This window comes from Arvicanthis niloticus, chromosome 1, assembly GCF_011762505.2.
Source record: "Arvicanthis niloticus isolate mArvNil1 chromosome 1, mArvNil1.pat.X, whole genome shotgun sequence".
Taxonomy (NCBI): domain Eukaryota; kingdom Metazoa; phylum Chordata; class Mammalia; order Rodentia; family Muridae; genus Arvicanthis; species Arvicanthis niloticus.
The window spans coordinates 89,401,331-89,426,101 of record NC_047658.1 but is presented as its reverse complement, the minus strand read 5'-3'; the positions used below and the strand labels follow the sequence as shown (position 1 = coordinate 89,426,101).

Genomic DNA, 24,771 nt, shown 5'->3' with positions numbered 1-24,771 from the left:
GCGAAAGTTGATTGGTTGGAATGAGCTTTCCCCGCCGCGCGGAAGTGACGCGCGAGGAAGCCCACGTGTGTGTTTCTATTCCACATGGCGGCGCTCCTCAAGAGGCTTCTGCTGGCCAGGCCACACGTGGTGGCCCTCGGGCACCGCGTGAGTCGGCGCGGGGCCAGTCTGGGCCCAGATCCCGGGGCCACGGTGCGAGTGCGCTTCGCTCCCAGCCCCACAGGTAATCCTGACGGACGTGACGCCGCGCGCCGCAGCCCACCTTCTTGTCCCCGCCCCCGAAAGTTCCAGAAACAGTCTCTTCCGGGGTTGTCTGCGCGACCCCATTTTACAGAGACGGAAATGGAAGACTGGGATTTGAAGTGATTGAGGAGGTTGCTAGAAGTTTCCTTGTTGTGTTGTCTCCGTTCTTTCTTAACACACTTACTGTGCAGAGCGTATAGACTATATGCCAAGACCTATGTGCTGTAATGCAGTGGTCATTGAAAAGTTAGGGTTCCCGCTTTGAAGAAACTGACAAATTCTAGAGTCATATGTGTCATTTTGGAAATGAAGCGGGATAGGGCTCCCTAGAAGGTATTGCTGAAGAGGTAACATTTGAGTTGAGAACCAAATATCAAGACTTGCTTGAAGCTTAAGAGGGCACGCACAAAAGCCTGGGTTTCCTGGCAGCTTAGTAAGCCAAAAGAAAACAGGCCCAGTGTATATCTTGTTAGAAATTCTGTTATCTCCCCTTCTCCCCACAAGTTCCCAACCTTTAGCTTAAGCCACCTTCCGCCCTGTTCACACTGAGCAACCTTTCATTTTAGGCCCAAGGTCAGCAGAGAAAGGTATTTCTGGCAGAGTCCCAGCTGCACAGGAAAAACGCATACTTCTGGGCAAGCCATATAGATTGTGGAATTTCAACCATATGTGGTAGAAGCCCTGGTTCATAATTAACTGTTGTGATTCTGTATTTCAGACTAATATTAAATGAAATTACCAGGGGAAAATGATTACCAAATGGCTGCAAGTATCTAAACCTTAACTAGCAGTTTCTTTGTTTACCTATGGCAAACACGCACTGGGATGCTCACCTTATTTAAAGAAGCACTTGGGCAGGGATCCAAGGCCTGGCATTTTCTGCATCTATACTTTTGTCTTTGCCAATCCCTAGATGTGTTGCTTTGGCAAAATTATTTCCTCTGTTTATGTCCCACTTTTGTAATGTGTCAAGTAGGCCTAATAATAGTACCTGACTGATGGTTTTGAGCCAGTGCAGCAGAGCCACTTAGCAAGATCTGCTATGTACAGTCGCCTTCACTACAATTACCGTTTTCATTTCTTTGCTGACTGGCAGGAAAAGCCCAAATGGGAAAGAGTTGACAAGCAGTGTAGATCACTGTGATAGTCAAAATTAATTGAAGGTTTACACTTTTGGGTTTTTGTTTTATTTTTAATTTATCACCCCAATTGGCCTGGAACTCACTCTGCAGACCATGCTAGTGTTGAACTGCAGCAATCCTCCTGTCTCTGCCTCCCAGGTTTTGGTGTTACAGGTATGAGTCATCAGGCCTGGCTTGAAGTTCTACTTTGGTCAACATTTAGGTATCCCAGCAACCTCATTATTAAGAAGGATCTAGGTGGTTTTGTTTTGTTGAAACAGGGCCTCACTGTATCCTGGCTAGCCTGGAACTTTCTGTGTTGATCATGCTGTTGCTGCAAACTCACACAGATCCGCCTGCCTCTGCCTCTATAGTGGTGAGATTAAAGGTTCAGTCCACCAGGTCCAGCTTGATTTTTGTTTTTAAGCCCTCTAACAGATCAGTAACTTGAAACTTGTGAAAACTAAATGAATTTCCAAAGGTTAGCAACTTCTTAATATTGGGCACAATTTTTTTTTTTTAATTTCATGTATGGTATACGTGTGTGTCTTGTGGTTTTGAGAAAGTCACTGAACCTAGTACTCAACTGATGGACTGAAACCAGTAAGCTACACGGATCTATCTGCCTGACAAGTTGTCATGCTTGTACAGCAGAGACTGGAGCCATTTACCCTGTCCCTAGATATGGAATTTGAATCCAGCTGTACATGATATGAGGGGTCTTATTTTTGATTTCTGGTATTTTCTGTCTTGAAATTCTTAAGACTCAGTTCCATTGAGAGCTATGTGTTTTGTGGGTTTGCAATAATTTGCTGAAGGTCTCACATAGAATTAGTGTTGAGCCAGGTTGGCCTGGTACCCAGAAAAGCATTTCCTGTCCCATACCCTTGGGTACCTGGAAATGCAGATGAGGTTATTATAAATGTAAATGGCCTGATTATAGAGATCCAGGGCCCTGGGCTTGACTAAAGAAAGTCCAGAAAGTAAAGTAAAGGGGAAATGACAAACCTGGGAAGGTCTGAAATTTTTAGTAGTAATACCTTTGGAGCTTAAACTCCAGTGAAGGGAAAAACAGTGAAGTTAAATGTTGCTTTTAATTATGATTACTTATAACAGGCACTTAAGGTAAATCTCAAGTAGGAAAATTTTAAATTGCATGATGCAGCTAAGCATCATATGTAAAGTATATATGCAAAATGTGATTTTTACAGGATTTAATTGTGTTGTTAACATGTGGTTAGCCCTCCACCCCTCCTAGAATAAATCATTAAATTTATGTAACTTAAATGCTTGTGTGATCTGGACTTGGTGAATAATTTTCAAACAGAAAATGCTGTTTCTTCTTCTGGTAAAAATTAGCCTTGAGGCAAATGTCAAAATCAAGGGGTTAAGGCGCTCTGGAAGCATTGGAGCCTTTGTATGTGAGGACAAGCTCCTAGACCCGACACCTGGGTGTTCTTTCATTCCCAAGGTGAAGGACTATAGAGTCAGCTAACCTGTCCTTTTTCTTTTGTTGTTGTTAAGATTTATTTATTTTGCCAGGTCATGGTGTTCTATACCTTTAATCCCAGTATTCAGGAAGCAGAAGCAGGCAGATCTGAGTTTGAGGCCAGCCTGATCTTCAGAGCAAGTTCCAGGACAGCCAGGGACTACACAGAAAAACCCTGTCTCAAAAAAAAAAAAAGAAAGAAAAAGAAAAGAAAAAATTATTTATTTTGATTTAGGTGGTGGTGATGGTACACACTTTTAATCCCAGCACTAGGGAATCCCAAGCACTACGGAGGCAAAGGCAGAGAGATCTCTGTGAGTTTGAGACCAGCCTGGTCTACAAAGCACAGAGTGAGTTCTAGAACATACCAAGGCTATACAGAGAAACCCTGTCTCAAAAAACAAAAACAACAAAAACAGATTTTTAAAAAAAAAAAAAAAATTTATTTTATATGTATGAGTAATTTGTGTATGTGCACCATATTTGTGATGGTACCTGCTAAGGTCAAAAGATAGTGTTGGATTCTCTGGAACTGGAGTTATAGATGGTTATGCACCACCATATGGATGCTGGATACTGAACTTGGTCTTCTGGAAGAGGATCCATGCTTTTAACTATTGGGCCATCTCTCCATACCCCTTTGTCATTTTTAGTGACAGTGTGTCTGGGTATCAGCCAGAGATATAGGGCAATCACAGTCATTTCTTGGTCTTAAAACTTCGTTAGGACATTATTATTTGTACTTCAGCTGAGGCCTATGATCTGGTCTTTTCCTTGTCCTGTCTGACCTGTTCTCTTTTACCAGGCTTCTTGCACCTGGGTGGCCTCCGTACTGCCCTCTACAACTACATCTTTGCCAAGAAGCACCAAGGGAGCTTCATTCTGAGGCTGGAGGACACCGATCAGAGCCGCCTGATCCCAGGAGCAGCAGAAAACATTGAGGACATGCTAGAGTGGGCAGGTGAGGCTCACAAGGAAAGAGTCTAGGGAGGAACAGGAAGCAGAAAAGGAGGCTGTGGATCTTCTCTGAGGGTTCAAGGTGGAGAATGAAACTTCCTGGAAAAATAGATACCTTTACACAATCTGGTACTCCCTGTACAAATGCCAAGGCTCCCTGAAGCTCTAAGGCTGTTCTGAGATTCCTCTTCTTATCTTACTTAAGTCTATTCCCTGCATAGACTTGGCAAGAAACAGGTTCATTGGACATGAGTGACTAGGCCGGCTCCTGTTCCCCTGAGACGACCTCACATGTCCAGCTTTATAGTTCCAAGAAGAACTAGAAAACTTAAGTAATTCTTTGTTTCTTTATTGAGATAGGGTCTATCTATGTAGCCCTGGCTGTCCTGGAACTCACTATGTGTACCAGGCTGGCCTTTAATTCACAGAGATTCATCTCTCTCTGCCTCCTGAGTGCTGGGATTGAAGTTGACATGTTGTGTATGTGGTAAGGTGTCTTCAGCTGTGTTCCCCTGCTTGTGCTTATAAATACCCAGGATTTCCTTGCAGTAGGAGGAGACAGATAAAAGGAGACAATAAGAGGAGACAATAAAAAGAGAGACAATAAACAAGAAACGGGAGACTTGGTCACACACCCTGTCTTGTCTCCACTCCTCGAGTCTCTTCCCCTTCTTCCCCCACTCTCTCTCTTAACCAGAGCACTTAGCCCCAAGCGTGGGGCAGTGTGGACATCAACATGGTGGCCCTTAACACCCCACTCCCCAAAAAGATTTTAAAAGCTATTTCTTTAAAAAAAAAAAGTTTGATGTATAGCTGGGAGTAGTGATGATGTACACCTCTAATACCAGCATGCAGGAGGCAGAGGCAGGCAGATCTTTGTGTAAGGCCAGCCTGGTCTATAGATGGAGTTCCAGGGCAGTCAGGACCACACAGAATAACCCTGTATCGGAAAAAAGCAAACAAAAGGTTCAGTGTGTATGTAAAGCACCTAGATGAATAGCTGAAGAAAAAAAAAAAAGAGCATTGTGTGTATTTCTGGTGTTCTGTGATGACAGTTTTCCACCTGTGTTCCAGGTATCTCACCTGATGAAAGTCCCCGCCGGGGTGGTCCTGCAGGGCCCTACTATCAGTCACAGCGGCTGGCTCTGTATGCCCAGGCCACAGAAACATTGCTGAAATCTGGAGCTGCCTATCCCTGTTTCTGTTCACCACAGCGGTTGGAGCTCCTGAAGAAGGAAGCACTGAGGAGCCGCCAGACACCTCGGTGAGAACCCCAGCTTACTCTCGTTGCCTCCCCAAGTTGGTGTTTGTTGCTTCTCTGTTTCTGCAGGTTAGACATTTGTGCAGGGCTTAGCAGGGTTCTTTGGTCCTGAGTATCTTTCAAAGCTAAAGTTGGGTTGAAGTCAAGCCTACAGTTCTCTGGAGTTTTGCCTGAGGCAGATTTCCTTCTCTTCTCCCCAGAGGCTCTGGGCAGGCCAGGGGTCTTAACTAGTTGTCTGTTCCTTGTCACATGGGTTTTCTCTAACCAACTAAAGGTCAGAATATCTGGTCTGGTTTGACCTGGTCTTTCCCTTCCTTTCCTTTTTCCTCTCCTTTTTCCTTTCCTTTTTCTGAGCTGAGGACTGAGCCCAGGGGCCTTGTGCTTGCTAGGCAAATGCTCTACAAGTGAGCTAAATCCCAGCCTCTCCTTTTTTTCTTTTTGGTAGTTCTTGAGGTTGAACAAATAGCCTGGTGCATGCTAGGCAGTCAATCTTCTAACTCTACTGTATCTGTAAACCACACAGGTCTCTGCGTAGAACAGTCCACAACCTGGACTGCAATTGAATATACCTAATGGAGGTGACATCTTACCACTTGTGTTCTGTTCCTTAAAAAGAAGTCAGTATGAGTTCAGTCCATACTTTGAGAGAGAGCATAACTGCCAAGAGGCAGGATCATAGTCATTGGGGCTGTAGGAGAAGCTGCTGGCTAAATTGTACCTCAGGCAATATTATCTGTAATATTAAAAACTATATGATGTATAAAAATTTTTGGGCTAGAGAAAGTGCTCAGTAATTAAGAATACTTACTGGGCTGTGTATGGTGGTGCATACCTTTAATTCTGGTACTTACAGGCAGAGGCAGAAAGATGTCTGAGTTTTAAGCTAGCCAGTTATACATAATGAGTTCCAGGATAGCCTAGGTGTTGTAAAGAGACCCTTTCTCTAAATAAATAAATAAATCAAGCAAGCAAGCAAGCAAGCAAGCAAGCTTACTGACCAAGTAGAGAACCCAAGTTCAGTTCTTAGTATGCACATGGAACAGTTCATAGCCACCTGTTACTGCAATTCCAGAGGAATCTGATTCTTCTGGCACCTGTACTTATATATACACACACACACCACACACATACTGAAAATTAAAAGTAATAAAAATTGCTGATTGTGGTGGCAAATGCCTTTAGTCCCAGCACTCGGGAGGTCAGCAGTTATCTGTGAGTTCAAGACTAGCCTGATCTACAAAGCAAGTTTTAGGCCAGTAATGGCCTTTCATGAGTTGGTGTTCTCCCTCTACCATGTGGGGATTGAACTCAGATTATTAGTCTTGGCAGGAGGCACCCTCACCTACTGAGCTAACTTAACTAGCTTTATATTTAATACTTAAACTACAAAAAAAAAAAAAAAAAAAAAAAAAAAAATAGAAACATGTCTCCTCACCCTCCCTTTGGCCACTTACTTCCCCTCAAGAGGTAGTTGGCACTAGGTAGTATATTCAGTGCCTGTGCTGACAAAGGGGGATTACTGTTACCTTTTCCAGTCAAGGTAACATGCAGTATACTACACACCTGCTGTCTTGTGGGGGGAGTTTCCATATCAGTTCATAATTGGTTTTCTATCCTATAATATTGCATTTATGGTATAGCATGGTGATATTTGCCCGTAATTCCAGCATTCAGGAGGCAGAGGCAGGACGATCTGGAGTTCAGGGTCATCCTTAGCTACCTTGAGACTTTGAAGCCTTTCTGGGAGAACTTTAAAAAAACAACAGAAAACTGTATATGGAAATACTGTGAATTACTAGTCTGTTCTCTGTTAATGAATCTTTATGCCTTTCATACTTTGTCCTGAGTGGGGAGTTGTGATGAGTGTGGTCGTTTAAATGGGAATAGTGCCCAGGAGTTCGTGTGTTTGAATACTTAGTCCCCAGTTGGTAGAACTGTTAAGGTAGGATTAGGAAGTGTGACCTTGTTGGAGGAGGCATGTCACTAGGTGTGGTGGGCCTTGAGGTTTCAGAAGACTAGCTGTTCCCACTATGCTCTCTCTGCCCCCTGCTTGTCAATCAAAATAGAAACCCACAGCTGTTCCTGCTGCCATGGATTTGCTCCACCATCATGGATTCTAACCCTCTGAAACCATAGGCCCAATTTAATGCTTTCTTTTTAAGTTCCCTTGGTCATGTTGTTTTGATACAGCAGTAGAAAAGCAACCAATATAGTAAGGGAACATTGAAGTACATTATTTTCATCTGTGATATGTGTATGAGATAGTGTCTTAGTGTATTTGTTGTGATACAGTACTCTGATAAAAGAAACTTAAGAAAGGAAGGGTTTCTTCTGGCTCACAGTTTGAGAGTACAGTCCATCATGGCAAAGAAGTCAAGAGCAGGGGCTTGAAGCATCTGCCCACACTATGTCCACAGTCAGGATGAAGAAAATGATGACTGCTAATGTTCAGCTCCTTTTCCTCATCTATGCAGTCCAAGATCCCAACCCAGGGAATGGTGTAGGTGTACATTTTTGGGCTGCTTTATTGATTCTCCTATCTACCAGCTTTCCAACCCTTCTTCCATCCTAATCCCTTCCAAGCCCCAACGCAATGTAGAAGAGAATGAAGGTTAGAGGGGAAAGGGCCATAGACTTCTTTAGATTACTTCCTGCTGACTAGGTGTGTCAAGTTCCCTGGGGCAAGTCCAATCTTCCTGGTCAGAATCTCTCCAACCAGGAATCCAATAGTAGCAAACGCAGCAGCAGGAACCAGCAGCAGCAGCCACAGGCCCTCTTGGGACTCTCCCATATATACCTTCTCCAGAGTTCCAAACGTAAATTATCTACAGCTGGCAAAAATCATGCTTTTCCTAGAGTACAAGACAATCATAGTTAGCTGTACATAATCTGAAGCAGCCCCTTATCCTACACCTGAGATTAAAACAAAAACATACTCAACATAACTGGGTTTTTAAGGAAACCAAATTCTCACTACAGAATGGTACAGATGGTTTTTTTGTATCAATTCATATTAATTCATTCAATATAATCCTTCAACAATTCCTTACAGGTGTGCCTAGAGACTTGCTCTTAGGTGTTTTCAGATACTGTCAAATTGACATCAATATTACCCATCATAGATTTCTTCCAAAATGTAGACTTCATTACAGGGACTGTATATAGCATTGAAGCTGGGTATGGTAATACACTCCTGTAATCAGGCACTTGGAGCCATAGGGACCTGGGGAACAGGTGTTCCGGGACATATGGGGAGATAGGGACATGGGGAACAGGTGTTCAGGGACATATGGGGCGATAAGGACATGGGGAACAGGTGTTCAGGGACATGCGCTTGCGCACACACACATACACAAGAAGCACAACATATTGCCTTGATAGATCCCATCCAGTAGCTTTTTCTAATTTACACTGTTATCAGTAATAGCATCATAGCATTGAAGCTCTTTCAATAACTGCTGAACAAAGGCTAGCTGTTTATAGACATTCACTGCTTTCTTTTGCCTTTGAGACAGAAATCTCACTGTGTAGCTCAACCTGGCCTCCAACTTGAAATCTTGTTTCAGTCTCCAAGGTGTTAGGTTAATAGGTATCTATCATCAAACCTATGTTGTTTGTTTGTTTCTAATCATTAACAGACTATACTCTATTAATACAATGAATTTCTTTTAGTTATGATCACATGATAACATGAGATCTGTGAGACTGAAGAGTTAGGTGTATCAAAAACTGAGTTTACTGCCCAGTGTGGTGGCACATGCCTTTAGTCCCAGCACTCAGGAAGCAGAGGCAGGCAGATCTGAGTTTGAGGCCAGCCTGGTCTACAGAGCCAGTTCCAGGAAGCCCAGGGCTACACAGGGAAACCCTGTCAAAAGAAAAACAAAACAAACAAACAAACAGAAAACAACTGAGTTTTCAAGTTTCACATTTGTGTTTTGTTTGTTTGTTTCAAAGATTTATTTTATGAATGAGTACACTGTTGCTGTCTCAGACACACCAGAAGAGGGCATCAGATTCCATTACAGATGGTTGTGAGCCACATGTGGTTGCTGGGAATTGAACTCAGGACCTCTGGAAGAGCAAACAGTGCTCTTAACTGCTGAGCTATCTCCCCAGCCCCACATTTGTGTTTCTTAGGACACTTCTGGATATATATTTAAAAAGTTAAAATTAACAGACAGAAACCAGTGAATTGGCTCAGGAAGTGAGACTGCTACTACATAGGCCTGGAGACCTGACATCCAGCTGCAGGACCCATGTGCAAGATGGAAGGAGAGAACTGACTCCATAATGCTGCCCTCTGACTCCCACACATGCACCAGGGTATATGCATATCCTGTGCACACAATAGTAATACATTTTAAAATCAATACATTTTAAAATCCTTTTCTTGTTTGTGTCTTTGCTTGTTTTTATTTTAGTTATTTTTTTGTTTTGTTTTTCAAGACATGATTTCCCTATGTAGCTCTGATTATCATGGAACTAGCTCTGTAGACCAGGCTATTCTTGAATTCAGAGAGCCACCAGCCTCTGCCTCCTGAGTGTTGGCATTAATACATGCACCACATTTGGCTAAACCTTTTTTTTTTTTTTTTGGTGGCAAACTAGGGAACTGGAGAGTTAGTTGACTTAGGAGTTAGGAACTCTCACTGTTCTTGCACAGGACCAGAGTTTAGTTTTCAACACCCACATTAGGCAGCTCACAGCTTGTGTAACTCCAGCTCCAGGGGCATCCGTGCTCTGACTCCCCAGACACAGTGCTTATATACATACATATAAGCACAAAATTATATATACATATAGTTTTAAATAAAACTTTTTGAAGAAGTGCTCAACCAAAGAAGGAAAGAAGTAAGAAATGAGTTAAAAAATGAAAACAGGTCTGGAGAGATGGCTCAGACATTAATAGAACTGGCTATTCTTCCGGAGGTCCTGAGTTCCAATTCCTAGCAACCACATAGTGACTCATAACCATTTATAATGAGATCTGGCTCCCTCTTCTTGTTGTGCAGGCAGAACATTGTATACATATTAAATAATTTAAAATATTATAATATGTATATTTATAATATACATATTAAATAATTCTATTAAAAATGGTGAAAATAACAACAGCTCTCAGTATTTTCTCTGGTGTACGAATTATCTGGGGTTATGGTTACCCTATAGATTCTGGATTGTCTTTTTTTCTTTTTTTCTTTTTTTGTTTTTTTTTTGTTTTTTTTTTTTTGAGACAGGGTTTCTCTGTGTAGCCCTGGCTGTCCTGGAGCTCACTCTGTAGACCAGGCTGGCCTCGAACTCAGAAATCCTGCCTCTGCCTCCCAAGTGCTGGGATTAAAGGCGTGCGCTACCACCGCCCGGCTGGATTGTCATCTCTTAAGTTTGGGTCTGAGTTTCTTATGAGTTCCTAAGTGAAGCTGGTCCTGGAGGGCCTCCATGCCCACTTTGAGTAGGGAGGACATAAGCCACACAAATCTTATCTTCGAATCTTAGGGAAATCTGGAGGTGGATGACTTTCAGCTAAGAGGAGCAGCCTTGAGCTGTCAGGGCTCTGTGGTGACCTCTCTGCCTGCTGACATCCTTGCCTTTTCTCCTTTAATTGTATATGGGGTTAACAGCTTCTTCATGGCGTCTCAGAGAGTGGCATCCAGAGTGCTCCTAGAAAGTATAAAAAGGAGGGTTTCCCCCTCACAGGTCTGTCTTAACCTCATTGGAAAGAAAGATCTTTCCCAGAACCTTATTAGCCTTTCATTATTCACCGAGTGTCATTTACATTCTTACCTGGACTGATCACTGGTACCAGGTCACAAGATTGTTTGTATTCATTGAAATTCTGCTTTTAGTCTAAGCATTTCCCATGTCCTCCTTAGCAAGGGAAAAGGGACAATGATTAATAAGTCAACACACTGTGTTATTCCACACAACTTTATTTTTAAACCTATTGTAAACAGAAGAAGCCCCTTCAAGAGGTTACTGAGTTACCCCAGGGTATAAGCTATCAGGAACCAAAGATAAGGACGGGGGTTGTAGTTCAGTTGGTAGAGTGCTTACTAGCGTTTTCAGGGCCTTGAGTGTTGCAGCCCACTCTGTTCTGCAGGTTGGGGTCTAACAAGAGAGAGAGAGAGAGTGGGGGGAAGAAGGGGGAGAGACTCGAAGAATGGAAACAAACCAGAGGATCTGTAGTCAAGTCTCCTTTACTGTCTCCAACACACACACAACTCCTACTCTACTACACCACACACTTACAAGGAAATCCTGGGCATTTATAAGCACAAGCAGGGGAACACAGATGACAACATTTTACCACGTGCACCATGCAGCTGGGGTCACTAAACAGCAAAACAAGCTATGTGGGATAAACAATATATTTATCAGAGTGTGCTTCAGCTGTTACAGGCTATTGAAAAACAAGTCTCTCATCAGGGTATATGGTTCCAGATGGCTGCAAAGCTGATAGCTGCCTTCCAGCCACTTCCTGCTTAAAGTCGGCTCCCAACACTTGAGTAAAGTCTCTAGCACTGCAAGTAAAAACAAGAACTTGAAGGACAAGTGAGATTCTGTCCACTCATGGTTCTCTTAGCTACTCTGCTATTCTATCTCCCAACAGGTATGACAATCGGTGCCGGAACCTGAGCCAGGCACAGGTGGCCCAGAAGCTGGCCACAGACCCCAAGCCTGCTATCCGCTTCCGCCTACAGGAGGCAGTACCAGCCTTCCAAGACATGGTATATGGTTGGACTCAGCATGAAGTGGCCAGTGTGGAGGGGGACCCAGTTATCCTGAAAAGTGATGGCTTTCCCACCTACCACCTAGCCTGTGTGGTAGATGACCACCACATGAGCATCAGCCATGTGCTGCGGGGCTCTGAGTGGCTGGTGTCCACTTCCAAGCACTTGCTCCTCTACCAGGCCCTGGGCTGGCAGCCACCTCGATTTGCTCATCTGCCCCTGCTCCTCAACAGGGACGGTAGCAAGCTGTCTAAGAGGCAAGGGGATATTTTCCTGGAACATTTTGCTGCCACCGGTTTTCTGCCAGAAGCCTTGCTCGACATCATCACCAACTGTGGCTCGGGGTTTGCAGGTACATATGCAGCAGAGTGTCGTGGTGGCTAAGCTTGAGCTTTGATACAAGCAGACCTGCGTGTCGCAGCATTGCCACTCATCAGTCACATGATCTTGGACAAGTTCATTATTCTAGTCAGTAGTGTTTATTGAGCCAGATAACTGTTCCTTCACTTGGTTTTCCCCACGCTGCTTTGTTGTTGGAGTGGGGCTCACAGTAGGTACTGTCCCTTGTCCTCAGAGACCAGAAGTCTCATGAGTCTCCTCCATATGATAGGGCTAAGGGTCTGCCCTGTAGGGTTACTTAGGAGCCAGTGAGCTTGTAAATATAAGGAACCAGCCCTCTGTCTGGCCACATCATAGGCACAAAAGCCACAGACCTCATGATTACTGTAATTATACAAGTATGTGCTCTAACAGTATTACTGATGTTATTGTGAATCCAGATTATTTCAGGTTTAGAACACAAACTTTGAAGCACCAAGTACCAAATAGGATGACTTTCTGTGGCAAGGATTTCTGAAACCCTGGCAATAAGTTGATAATCCTAGTTTCTAAGGTGATCTTAGGCTCAGGGAGTTTGAGTAACTTGCCAGAGTCACATCCTTAGTAAAGGATATAGTTCTTGAGCCCTGTGGCTGACCATGGTGCCTCCTGACTGCACCAAAGAGAATTGCTGCTCATAAAGAAGCTGCTTCCAGGGTCTGGGAGATGGCCCAGCAGTTAAAAGCTCTTGCTAGTTTTTCCGAGTTCTGTTCCCAGCACCCACATAAGATGGTTCACAGCTGCCTATAACTCCAGTGTCAAGCAAGATCCAACACCCTCTCCTGGACTCCATGCACTTGGACATACATTCACACACACATACACACACACATATACATTAAAAATAAGGGGAAAAAGGTTAAAAAAGAAGCAGCTTTCAGTCTTGAGTGTGATGTTACACACTTGGAATCCCAACACTAGAGAAGCTAAAGCAAGAGGAGTGCTAGTTCCAGGTCAGTCTGGACTATGTAAATATCAAAGTCCTTTCTCAAATGAAACAGAAACACAGCAACTCCATCACTGAGGTTCCACTGTGGCATTAAGGAGGAAGTATGTAGGGTACACTGATGTCAGACCCTACTCACAGCCCAGCAGATCAGAAGCCCTGAAGCAGCCAGACAGTGGGCACACTGCTCTTGTGGCTTTGGTCCTAATGTACTGGGGAGCCTACAGCTTACTTGCTTGCCCTTCTTTGTGTGTAAAAGTAGGGAAATGTAGCCAATACTTATATCCCAACAATTTGGGAAACAGAAGCAGGAGGACCAAAATCCCTAGGCTAGCCTGGGCAATGTAGAAAGATAACAGGAAGAACAGAAATAAGTAGATGAGGGAGGGGCTGAGCTGCCAAGTGGGCCTGACTTGCAGAGAACCAAATGGGCAGGACCCTGCCGGAGCTGATTACACAGTTTGACCTGACTCGGATCACCTGCCACTCAGCCCTGCTGGACCTAGAGAAGCTCCCAGAATTCAACAGGTAAGTGAGAGAGCCAAGTACTATGGTACATACCTGTAATCCCAGCACTCGGAAAGTCAAGACAGGAGAATTGTTTACAATTCTCTAGGCCAGCTTGGGTTACATAGTGGCCTCAAACTCACTATGTAGCCAGTTGATGACCTTGAATTCTTGATCTTCCTCCCTCCACCTCCCAATTGCTCAAATTACAGGAGTGTGCCAACATACTGATTTAACTACAGTGTTTTAAGGATATGACTTTGTCAGTTGTGTAACTTTGCTATGTGTTACCTATATGGATCTAAGACAGAATTTGAATGACTAGCAGATTTACACAGTGAGCAGTGAGGCATTCCTTACATGGGGCCTGCAAGAGTGAATGCAATCTAGCTTGTCAGATACAATACAGCTACCTTTTTTATCCTATAGAAGTACTATTTCTGGAGGAAATGGAGTCAGGTCAGAGAGGTACTTTGTGATACCTCCCTGCAATTTAGGAGTCAGCAAAAAAGAAAGATTCTAGCCAAGCTGAATTATCCCCAGATGTTTCTGTCATCAAGCACCTCCATGCTTACTTCAGAGATAGATACAGTAAATATATTAGTAGGTATGTTAGTATCCCAGCAGCAGCAGTAAATAATACTGGTTGTGTATGAACATGGGAATAGTGACTGTGTCCCAGGGTTGGACTTGGGGCGTATTCAGCATGGCCGGGGGTCTCCTGGGTTGTTTTTTTCCTTCTTACCGCCTGGCCTTGCTGCTAAGGAGATTGCACAGTTTCTATACTGTATCCATATGTTTTCTATAATACTCAAATTATTTTTCCAACCAAATTACACATGCTTATAATTCCAGCACTCAAGGGACTGTGGGAAGATGGTGACTTCTAGGCCAGCATAACTACATAGAATCTGTCACAAACGCTAAAAACAAAGCAAAAAGTTTTAGATTGTTTTTTGAAAGTCTGCATTCAGATATCTTCCAATAGTGTCTTGTCTTCCATCCTGTGACATGCAAGGAGCCTCAGACTCCTGCAGATCTGCAGCCCTTGAATGGTTGGCTTCCAGGCCCTGGCATCAGTACTTCAAATATAGTCCCATGGTTAATCTTCACTACCACCCTGCCAGAGGCCCCTTATCCCACTCTGTCTGAGGCTCCCTGGCTTTCCAGTAATTGTGTGGGTTACTGCAAACACCTGCCAGGTGGGCTTTGGACTCAGGACAATCCAAGCCTGTGAGCTGTTTACCACTTTATTACCTGGCTTTCCTCTGTAACACAAACAAGGGGCCATAGGACTTAGAGTGGTCCCTGTATCTGCACTGCTGTCTTTCCTTGGCCCTTTTAGTCCTGCCAGGAAGAAGCAAAGGACTGAAGATAAGGCTTGGTATGAGGGTTGGACTTTTGGAGGCTTTACTGTTCAGAAGAAACTCAGGGAGTTAGGATTCCAGAAAAGAGATAATTTGAATTGACAAGAAAGCCTCAGCTTTGAAACCGAGTGCTTCATTGAAACTGCTCCTGTTCCAAATCGTAGGAATACATTTTTTGACCTCTCCTTTCGTATCAGTGCTTCGTAATCCAAATGAGGCCGAAAAGCACATTTCTAGATTCTTCTGTGTAAACTCTGGTGCCTCTGGAGGTCAGGTGATAGTGTGGGAAGGGAGAGTCTGGCAAGACACCAAGGAGGAGAGGGACTGGGCCATTGGAGGATTGTGGAATCTGACCCAGCAACCTGGATCTAGCCTGCTCCAGCCAGTTAAAGCTGTGGTCAGGGCACTGTGCACCCAGAGCTGCTCATTCCACAGGGAGAACCAGAATGTTCATTACTGTGATCTCCTAGTTTCAAATCGCTTCTTGGCTGGGTGTAACTCAGTTCTAGAATGCTTACTTAGTATGCATGAGGCCCTGGGTTTTCTCTCTAACACCTCAAAAGTAACAGGGAAAAGCAGCTACTATTTTTAAAACACTGAAAATGCCTGGTATGGTGTCACACACTTTTAATTCTAGCACTTGGAGTGCAGGGGCAGATAGATCTCTGAGTTTGAGGCCAGCTGGGTCTACAGAGTGAGTTCTAGGCTAGCTAGGGATATATAGGAAGACCTTGTCTCAGAAAAATAAAAAATAAAACACTGAAAACAAACCATGCCTGCCTAGACAACTGGTGGCTGTGACCTCCATCAAGTCCTGTTCCTTTTATACATATAAAGAAACTTATGTTTTTACCTATGGGTTTTATAGAGGTGACATTCTATGCTGTCCTGAGGGAAGAGGTTTGGAATAGTCCTGGGGTATCAGTACCAGGGCATCTCTTTTTTTTTGTTGTTGTTGTTTTTTGTTTTGTTTTGTTTTTTCGAGACAGGGTTTCTCTGTGTAGCCCTGGCTGTCCTGGAACTCACTCTGTAGACCAGGCTGGCCTCAAACTCAGAAATCCGCCTGCCTCTGCCTCCCAAGTGCTGGGATTAAAGGCGTGCGCCACCACTGCCCGGCTGGGCATCTCTTTTCTTCACCCTTAGGCTGCACCTCCGACGGCTAGTGAGCATTGAGACCCAGAGACCCCAGTTGGTGGAGAAGCTGCAGAGCCTGGTGAAGGAGGCATTCGGGAGCAAGCTGCAAGACAGGGATGTTCTGGACCCAGCATATATAGAGAGGATCCTCCTGCTGCGACAGGTGTGGGTGTAGAACCTCCTTAACCCCTTTCAGGGTTTCCTAAGCTCTCACAGTGCATGTGGTGACTGCCTCTCTACCCAGGGTCACATCAGCCGTCTGCAGGATCTGGTCTCCCCAGTGTACTCCTACTTATGGACCCGCCCTGCTGTCCATCGAGCAGAGCTGGGTGCCAGCTCAGAAAAGGTGGATGTGATTGCCAAACGCTTGCTGGGGTAAGTGTTCACGTACCTGGTTAAGGGTTTGACACACCCTTTTCACTATTTGCCCTGGCTTCTCTCCACCAGACATTGGCTTTTGATCCCCATCACAAAACTATGACAAACTAAGAAATGCTCTCTTATTGGCTTCTCAGTTAAGGACAGCAACCCTTAAGGCCCAGGTGGCTCTGCTCCCTGAGCTTCCTTTCCTCAGCTGTGTGTAAGGAAGAGAGGACCTGGCTTACTGTAACAGTAACAGAGTTTTTGTTTAATTATTTCTTTAAATATGTGTTTAGTTTTAATCTATGTGTATGAGTGTTTTGCCTGCATGTATTCCTATGTACCATGTGTATTGTATTATTAATGTACTGAAACTTTTCTCTTTTTTTGTTTTTTGTTTTTGTTTGTTTGTTTGTTTGTTTGTTTTATTGAGACAGGGTTTCTCTTTGTAGCCCTGGCTGTCCTGGAACTCACTCTGTAGACCAGGCTGGCCTTGAACTCAGAAATCCACCTGCCTCTGCCTCCCAAGTGCTGGGATTAAAGGTGTGTGCCACCACTGCCCAGCACATTTTGTATTTTTAGTATTTTATCTCCTTGACTTTATAAATAGCAGTGATCCTGTGCCCAGTTAATGATTGGCTTTGTCCAGGAGGGCTTCTATAATAAAAATACCACAAACTTCTGTAAACAACAGATTTGAAGCTGGGAGTCTACAGACAAGTGCCAGTTGAGTCCGTGACAGGCAATAGCAGACTCACATTGTCCTCACATGCTTAGCTGCTGGGTACTCCAGAAGCAGTAAGTGATCATAACTACTAAGCTAGCTCTTCGGCCTCTGGAATATACTCTTAAGGGACCTGGGAAGCTACAGTGAAATGTACCCACCCACCACCTTTGTCAGAGCTAGGGTGTATAGCAAAACTTCCTAATATTCACCAGTGGTTAAATACTGACATAGAGACTTATTAATGTTTATTAACACTTAGGCATATAGCTGGGCAGATTCTAGGCCAGCTCATCTGAGTTATCTCAACCTTTTTAGCCCATGTCTAGCCACGTGGCTAGTTCTTTACTTACCTCTCATCCCGGATATGTCTGGTCCTCTCCATGTCTCACTGGCAAATCTCCCACTTTCCCTACTTCTCATTTCTTCTCCCAGAGACCCTCTCTCTGCTGCGAAGTTCCGCCTTCCACTTTCTGCCCAGCTATTGGCCAGCAGCTCTTTATTAAAGCCAATAAGAAAGTAAGGAAAGTGAATGTTTACAAAATATGAGGCCTGTGATGGACCATAGGAATAACAATACCAAGATCTGCCAGGACTCAGCTCTCTGCAGGTTTGACAATCAACAATTGAATATGCAGACAGCCTTCACACAGTGTACAAAAGGCCACCCAACAGTGGCGGATGGTTTGCAAGTTGAGCTCTCGCTAGTTGGGGACCACTCAAAACTCAAATGTGCCTTTAAGAAGGGTTTTAGCTTGTCTTTCAGGAATATAAGGGTGATTATTGGCCTGTGGAGTTAGATCATTTGTGTTTCTTTTGTTTGTTTGTTTGTTTGTTTTTTTGAGCCAGGATTTCTCTGTGTAGCCACTTTGTTGGCCTCGAACTCAGAGAGATCCTCCAGCCTCTGCTTCCTGAGTGCTGGGACTAAAGGCATGTGTCATCACACCTGGTGACTGTTTCTGTTTCTGGGGAAAGAGTCTCTGCCTAGCATGTTGATCGTGGAGCTGTTCCTGGAGCTGGTGTTTCCTGATGTCTTATTTCTATTCCTCTGTGCTATCCTTTCCTTGACAAATCTTGAAGCTGTTTCAAGTAATTCCTCAGGAATTATCCATTTTCACATCTTGTATTCTAAATTTTCATTTTAGGTTCACTTGGGATGTCTCTGAGCTGCTGGCTGTAGTAAATGTTAGCTAAGTTTAAGCTTTTAGTGAAACTTAGAAGCCAGTATTTTTGAGCATTTACAGTGAGTTTAGGCCTTTACTTAGTGCTGGTCATATTTTAGCTCTCTGTCACTTCCCTATGCAGTACAGGTGCTATTATTGTCCCTATGTTATTGGTGAGGTATAGGGTCTAGATGGCAGTTAGTCAGTTCTCTTATCATAGTTCTTATTTTTATTTTTGACATTTATTTACTTTGTGTGCATGGGGAGGGCACATGCCATGGCACATGAGTGTAAAAGTCAGGGGACAACCTGGGAGGAGTTAGTTCTCCTTCCACAATGTGGAACCTGGGGATTGAGCTCAATTTATCAGGCTTGGTGGCAGTTCATCAGGCTTGGTACCCACTGAGCCATCTCACTGGCTTTTTGGTGTTCTTTGAGTGCTCTATATCTTACTACTTGCCTGCGCCACCATATATGTGGTTCCATCACTGTTTGCCTGTGATAGATGGATGTAGTAAAGTTCCCTACCCTCAGCAAACGCTTGAGTGCTGTAGGTGATTAATAATCTTCTGAAGCTTTCTTTCCCACCCAGGATCAATATTCACCCATTCTCCATCCCCACCCCCTGCCAAGTTAGGGTTTCTCTGTGCAGCCCTGGCACCCACTCTGTAGACCAGGCTAACCTCAGACTCAGATTCTCCTGCCTCTGCTTCCTGACTTCTGGGATTAAAGATGTGTAGCTTGATGCCTGGCTCAGACTGGCTCTCTTTTAGGCTTTTAGAAAGACCTGGTTTAAGCCTAACTCAGGATGTGGTGAACAGAGAACTGAAGAAGCTGTCAGAGGGTCTGGAAGGCACCAAGCATAGCAGTGTGATGAAGCTCCTGCGGATGGTCCTCAGTGGACAGCTGGTGAGATGGGACATAGCTGAACTGTTGCCTACAGCCCCTCATTGACCCTTCCAGCTGATGCTCCGCAGTGTGGCACTAAGGCCACTCCAGGGAATAATAAGCTGATGAAATGCTATTATTCCCTCATTCCCCCACTGAACATCTTACATGCGCAGGCACTGTAATGGTTACAGTGGACGAAACACATATGATCCCTGCCTCCATGGAGGTCACTAAGAACAATAAAGGCAGGAAAACAGGCCCATGGGAACCAGCTGTGTGGAGAAAACTATAAGACCAGTAATGCTCTTGTAGCTTAGAGCCAAAGCATCTGCCTAGCATTCATGAGCTCTAGGATTGATCCCAGCACTGCAAAAATAAAACAAAAACAACAAGAATGACCGTAGACAAAGAAAATACAATAAAGACAGACCCTCTCTGCCCCTGAGTTGCAGGCTTTGGGTTGGGACTAGCCGATGGTTGTCTTTTACAGATGGAGGGTTGAAAGCTACACATGAATCCCTTTGAGACAAAATGACAGTGTTTTTTCCTCTTTTCTTAGCAAGGGCCCCCTGTGGCTGAGATGATGGTATCCTTGGGCCCAAAGGAAGTACGGGAACGAATCCAGAAGGTGCTTTCTAGCTAGGAAGAAGATGCGTAGGACCACAGAGGAGACCCTGAGAGCCTCTACCCATGGAAACTGAATTCTGAGGAGAACAGGAGGCCTGGGGCCTATTAGGGTGAACAGTAGTAGAAACAGACTCTCTGACTGCTCTCATCAGCTGGCCTTCAGGGGTGCCCAGCCAGTTTCAACTCATTGACTCTGGGAAGGATGAACTTGAACTCGTGTCTTGATTCTTTTTTATTTTTTTAAAGATTTTTTTTTTTCAATGTGTATGGGTGTTTTGCCTCCATGTATGCCTGTATAACACATGCATACATACAGAGCCTACAAAGGCAAAAGGGAGCATTGGTTCCCCTGGAACTAGAGTTACAGCTGTGAACTAGTATTTGGGTACTTTGAATTAAAGCCAGGTCTTCTGGAAGAGCAGCCAGTGTTTCATCGACAAGCTGTCTCTAGCCCATTGTGCTGGTTTTCATGGCACATTCTATAGCACGTGTTAGGAGCTGGTTTACAGAAAAAACCAACATTCCAAAATAGCACAGAGGACTGAGGTCTTGGTTCACTAGGCTGCATAACAATATACCACAGAATATGGTGGCTTAAATGAAAAAGATTGATCTGCTTAGTGTCCTAGAGACTGGAAGTTCAAGGTAAGTGTCACAGGGTCAGTTTCCTGTGGGAGCCTCTCCTAGCTTGTAGACAGCCACCTTCCACCTTCTTGCAGTATCCTTCTCTGTGCACACTTGTCCTGGGTTCCAGAGTATCCTTGTCTTTTTCAAGGGCACCAGTCAGTCCAGATGCTACCCACCCTAATAGCCTCTTAACATAAATAACACCCCTTTAAGGGTCTGTCACCCAAATGCCCCCCACATTGTATGATGCTGGGGTTTAGGTTTCTAGATTCGGAATAGACTGTAGAACACAGTTTAGCCCAGGACAATTCAATTCCAGCCTGGATTTATGGATCCCAATTCCGGGCCCCATATGGAGTTGGGACTGTAATGGACATGAGCAGGGCGACTAGACAGGAGATTTTCCTTCTGGATCGCAAAGGGAGAAGTAACTCTTCCAGCAGGGTAAGCACTTGTGTTTGGGGTTATTCCTTGTCCGTGGGCTTTAGGTAGCCTCTGTCTCCTTTCACTGAAGGTTACCTGTTCTCTTCCAGTTCCTGATTCCTGATACTTTAAGTTATTGTTGGTGTCTTTCATCATATCTGCCCTTCTGTCCACCATTGCTTGTAAATCATTGTACTTGGATTCCTGAAATCAGGTTTCCTTTCTCAAAGTCATAATTAACTTGGGATAGGCTAAGTAGGCTGGTGACCAGGTACAAGACCCCAGGGTAAAGTCTCTGCAGCTACAGTCCCCCTCCTGAGGAGGGCAGGAGGCCAGGTGTGATAGAGGCTTGATCATAAGGACCTTGCAGCTTCTTTCTGGTTCTTTTAAATCCTCACCTCTGGGAAAGCTAGCTTCCAGGTCATAAAGCAGCTCAAGCCCTTGTGTCTTGAGGGGTCCACGTGACATCAGAGCCTCCTGCTATCGGCCATGTGAGTAAACCATATTGGAAGCTGGACTTTCAGCCCCAATCAGGCACCTCCTGAGACACCCAGAGCCACAACACTCAGAACACTCTGGAACTTCAGACCCAGGATTGTGAGGCAGCAAATGTTTGTTTAAAGCCACTTGCTTTGGGGATTATTTTTACCTAGAGGTAGATAACTGCTATTCTCTCCTTACCCAGGTGAGTATGGGAAAGGATTAAAGAGCTTTTGAACCTTGCTTAGGAAGAAAAAAGTTATTTATTTGCAAGAAGATCGGCCGAATTTTTGAAATTTGTTAGAGACAGAATCAAAAAGAAATCTCAAGAACAATCATAGAACAAAACTATATCTTAAAGAAAATGATGTGCTGGTTAATTTTTGTTAACTTGACATAAACTTCGTTGTATCTGAGAAACAGTAATCTTTTTTGAGACAAAAGTCTGTGTAGTCCTGCCTGGTACTTGGTGTGTATCCTAGGTTGCCCTTAAACTCCCAGAGGTCTGCCCTCCTTTACCTCCTGAGTACAAGGATCAAATGCATGTACCACCATGCCCAGCTTGGGAAGAGGGAATCTTAATTGAGAAAAACCCTTAATAAAATTGGTGTGTGGGGCATTTTCTTGAGTAATGATTGATGTGGAAGGGCCCCACCCACCTATGGGCAGGTAGTCCTGGATAGAGTAAGAAATCAGACCTCCATCTCACTAAATCTTACCCCAGAAGATAGATGGTATTATTACTATTTTTTTCTGTTATAAATGGAAAAACTGAGGTTGTGAAAAGTTAAGTAACACTTTTGGGATATGATATGAAACAATGTCATATTTAAACTCAGGCCTATGACAATTTTAAGAGTCCAAACCTAACTATTTTCATTCAGGTTCGCACTATGTAATCCTGGAACTCAGAGAGATCCTCCTGCCTTCTTATCCCCAGTATTGGAATTGAAGGCAGTCCCATCATGCCTGGACCAACTCTTTCTTTTAAATGTATATCTGTCTGCTGTATGTGTGCCTGGTCCCCATAGAGGTCAGAAGAGGGCATCAGAACCCCTGGAACTGGGATTACAGGCAGCTATGACCTGCCATGTGGGTGCTATGAATGGAACCATCTTTCCAGCTCCCCCTCCCAACTCTTAATTAAGTGATGTCAGAACTACTGCTCTTGAATCATGAAAAATGGTTATTTCTGGTGTGATAGCACATGCCAGTGATCCTATCCTTCTAAAGGCTGAGGCAAGCTGGTTTTGGTGGTGTATGCTTTAATCCCAGAGCTTTAGGCACAGAGACAGATGGATCTCCTGAGTTCAAGGACATTGGGGCTACACAGAGAAACCCTGTCTGGGGGTGAGGGTACAGAGAGACAGAAGGTGAGCTCAAGATCATCATGAGCTACAAAAGCCAAAAAGGACAGAGAAAGAGGATAAGAGGATAGAGAATATAGAAACATAGGCTGGTGCTCTGGGAACGTGAATGTTCCCCAAGTGATAGAAATACTAGTAGACCTGGTATGGTGTCTTGGACCTGTAATGCCAGCAGAGGATTAGCAGTTCTGGGTCATCCTTCATCCTCAGCTCCATATAAAGTCACTGAATTGTTTTAATTATCTGTGTAGTATGCAGGTGTACATGTGAGGTCAAGAGTCAACTTTTAGGAGTCAGTTCTAACCCTTAGTGGAGGTTCCAGGCATTGAGTTCAGGTTAGCAGACTTTTTTGGGGGGTGGGGGGGTGGGGGGGTTGAGACAGGGTTTCTCTGTATATCCCTGGCTGTCCTGGAACTCACTCTGTAGACCAGGCTGGCCTCAAACTCAGAAATCTGCCTGCCTCTGCCTCCCAAGTGCTGGGATTAAAGGTGTGCCACCACTGCCCAGCAGGTTACCAGACCTTTAACACAAGTACTTTTCCTCAATGAGCCAAATTCCAGACCACCCAAGGCAACAGAGAGGCCTTGTCTCCTTGCCCCAGAAAAACAAACAAACAAACAAAAAACTCCCTCAAGGAGCCATCTTGCCTCCATAACAAATTTGAGACCAGCTTAAGCTTTTTGAGAGCCAGTGGTGAAACAAGGCTAAGTTGATTCTGAAAAATGCTGTAACACTGATGAGCCTTGTGTTAAAGTCACAAAAGGACTAGAGGGTGACAAAGCAGAACAGTGGCTCTCGGGCTGAGGTAGAGGAAGTGGGAAATGTTGCCTGTTGGCTGTATTGTTTCTGTTTTAGTAAATGTTAGTTGCAATCCTCAGTTACCCAAATCATCTATCTGCATTACTAAACTTCTTGGAAGCCAATAATTTTGGTTGCAAGGAATAAAGCTGACTGAATAAAGGTAACAGTCCATCAGGGAATTCATTGGAAACTCTAGGACTCACAGCCTCAAAGGTCAGTACTTCAAAGGTCAGGTGATGGGAAATCTACCTGAAATTCACTGGAACCTGAGGCAGCTGCAATTGTGCCTGAGGCTGTGTCCACACTCTCAGCATTTTGTCAGCCTTGTCAGCTGTTCTGCCCCTCATCCTATCAGGACAGTCAGGTAATGGCACCATCTGCCGGGCACCCACTGTAATGAGGGAAGAACACTTCCTCTTTTAGGGATTTCTCTGTTCCAGGGATTTAGAGACTGCCTGTTTAAGTAGCCAGTTTTGCAATCTCATTCATACTGCTCTTATCTAAGTTACCTTTTGTCTCAGAACTAGGGATGTGTCTGGGTAGCAGACTGTTGGCTAGAATGTGCAGACCTGGGTTCGACACCCCAGCACCACAAAAATAAGATGTTTTCTTCATAGTACTTACTCATGTGTGAAATTTACTATTTTAAAAATTTGAGATTGTAGCTGACAGGAGGTTTGTTAGTCTTGGTTATAAACACAGTACTTGGAACACTGTTAATACACAGTAGGAAATTAAGTTCTATCTCATGAATAAAGTGTTTAAAACCTTCATCTGTCAGACCAGTTCTTTCACAAGAAACCATCATCAACTGGCTTATCTGTATCAGATCTGAACAATCTCCCAGCATTACTTCCTCCTATCCAGGAAAAAATTCTCCCTAGCAAGATCTTTGTAGATAGCTGTCTGGCCCAATACCCATGGTTTGATTTGAGTCCTGATACCTGGAAGGGAATGACTTTGTGAAAGACCAAAGTGGGGTATGGCTAGGAAGGATGGTTCAATTTGTAGGGAGAGCTGAGTTATAACTTCAAACTTTAGGGCTCATTATATCAAGGAAATTATATCTGGGTACTAGCTTTTAGATACACAAATCCAGCTTCTAACATGCTTAAACAAGATTCCTTTTTCCTACATAGCTGAAAGTTCAGTGGTAAACTAGGTTGTGGGACTGTTG

The 24,771-nt window shown here is 44.1% G+C and overlaps 1 protein-coding gene across 2 annotated transcripts; it reads left to right on the top strand.

The window, feature by feature from the left end:
* The first annotated feature begins 25 nt into the window (after positions 1 to 25).
* On the top strand, positions 26 to 24,367 carry Ears2 (glutamyl-tRNA synthetase 2, mitochondrial). Of its 2 annotated transcripts, none has more exons than XM_034489600.2 (9): positions 26 to 223; positions 3,659 to 3,814; positions 4,885 to 5,074; positions 11,679 to 12,151; positions 13,543 to 13,651; positions 16,141 to 16,294; positions 16,376 to 16,506; positions 19,152 to 19,287; positions 19,829 to 24,367. In XM_034489600.2, the coding sequence occupies exons 1-9, from the start codon at positions 85 to 87 to the stop codon at positions 19,910 to 19,912; spliced, it is 1,572 nt and encodes a 523-aa protein (XP_034345491.1). In that variant the 5' UTR covers positions 26 to 84; the 3' UTR covers positions 19,913 to 24,367. The 2 variants fall into 2 exon arrangements, with proteins under 2 accessions (XP_034345491.1, XP_076798247.1); XM_076942132.1 differs by lacking the exon at positions 26 to 223 and adding an exon at positions 248 to 374.
* Positions 24,368 to 24,771: the final 404 nt, after the last annotated feature.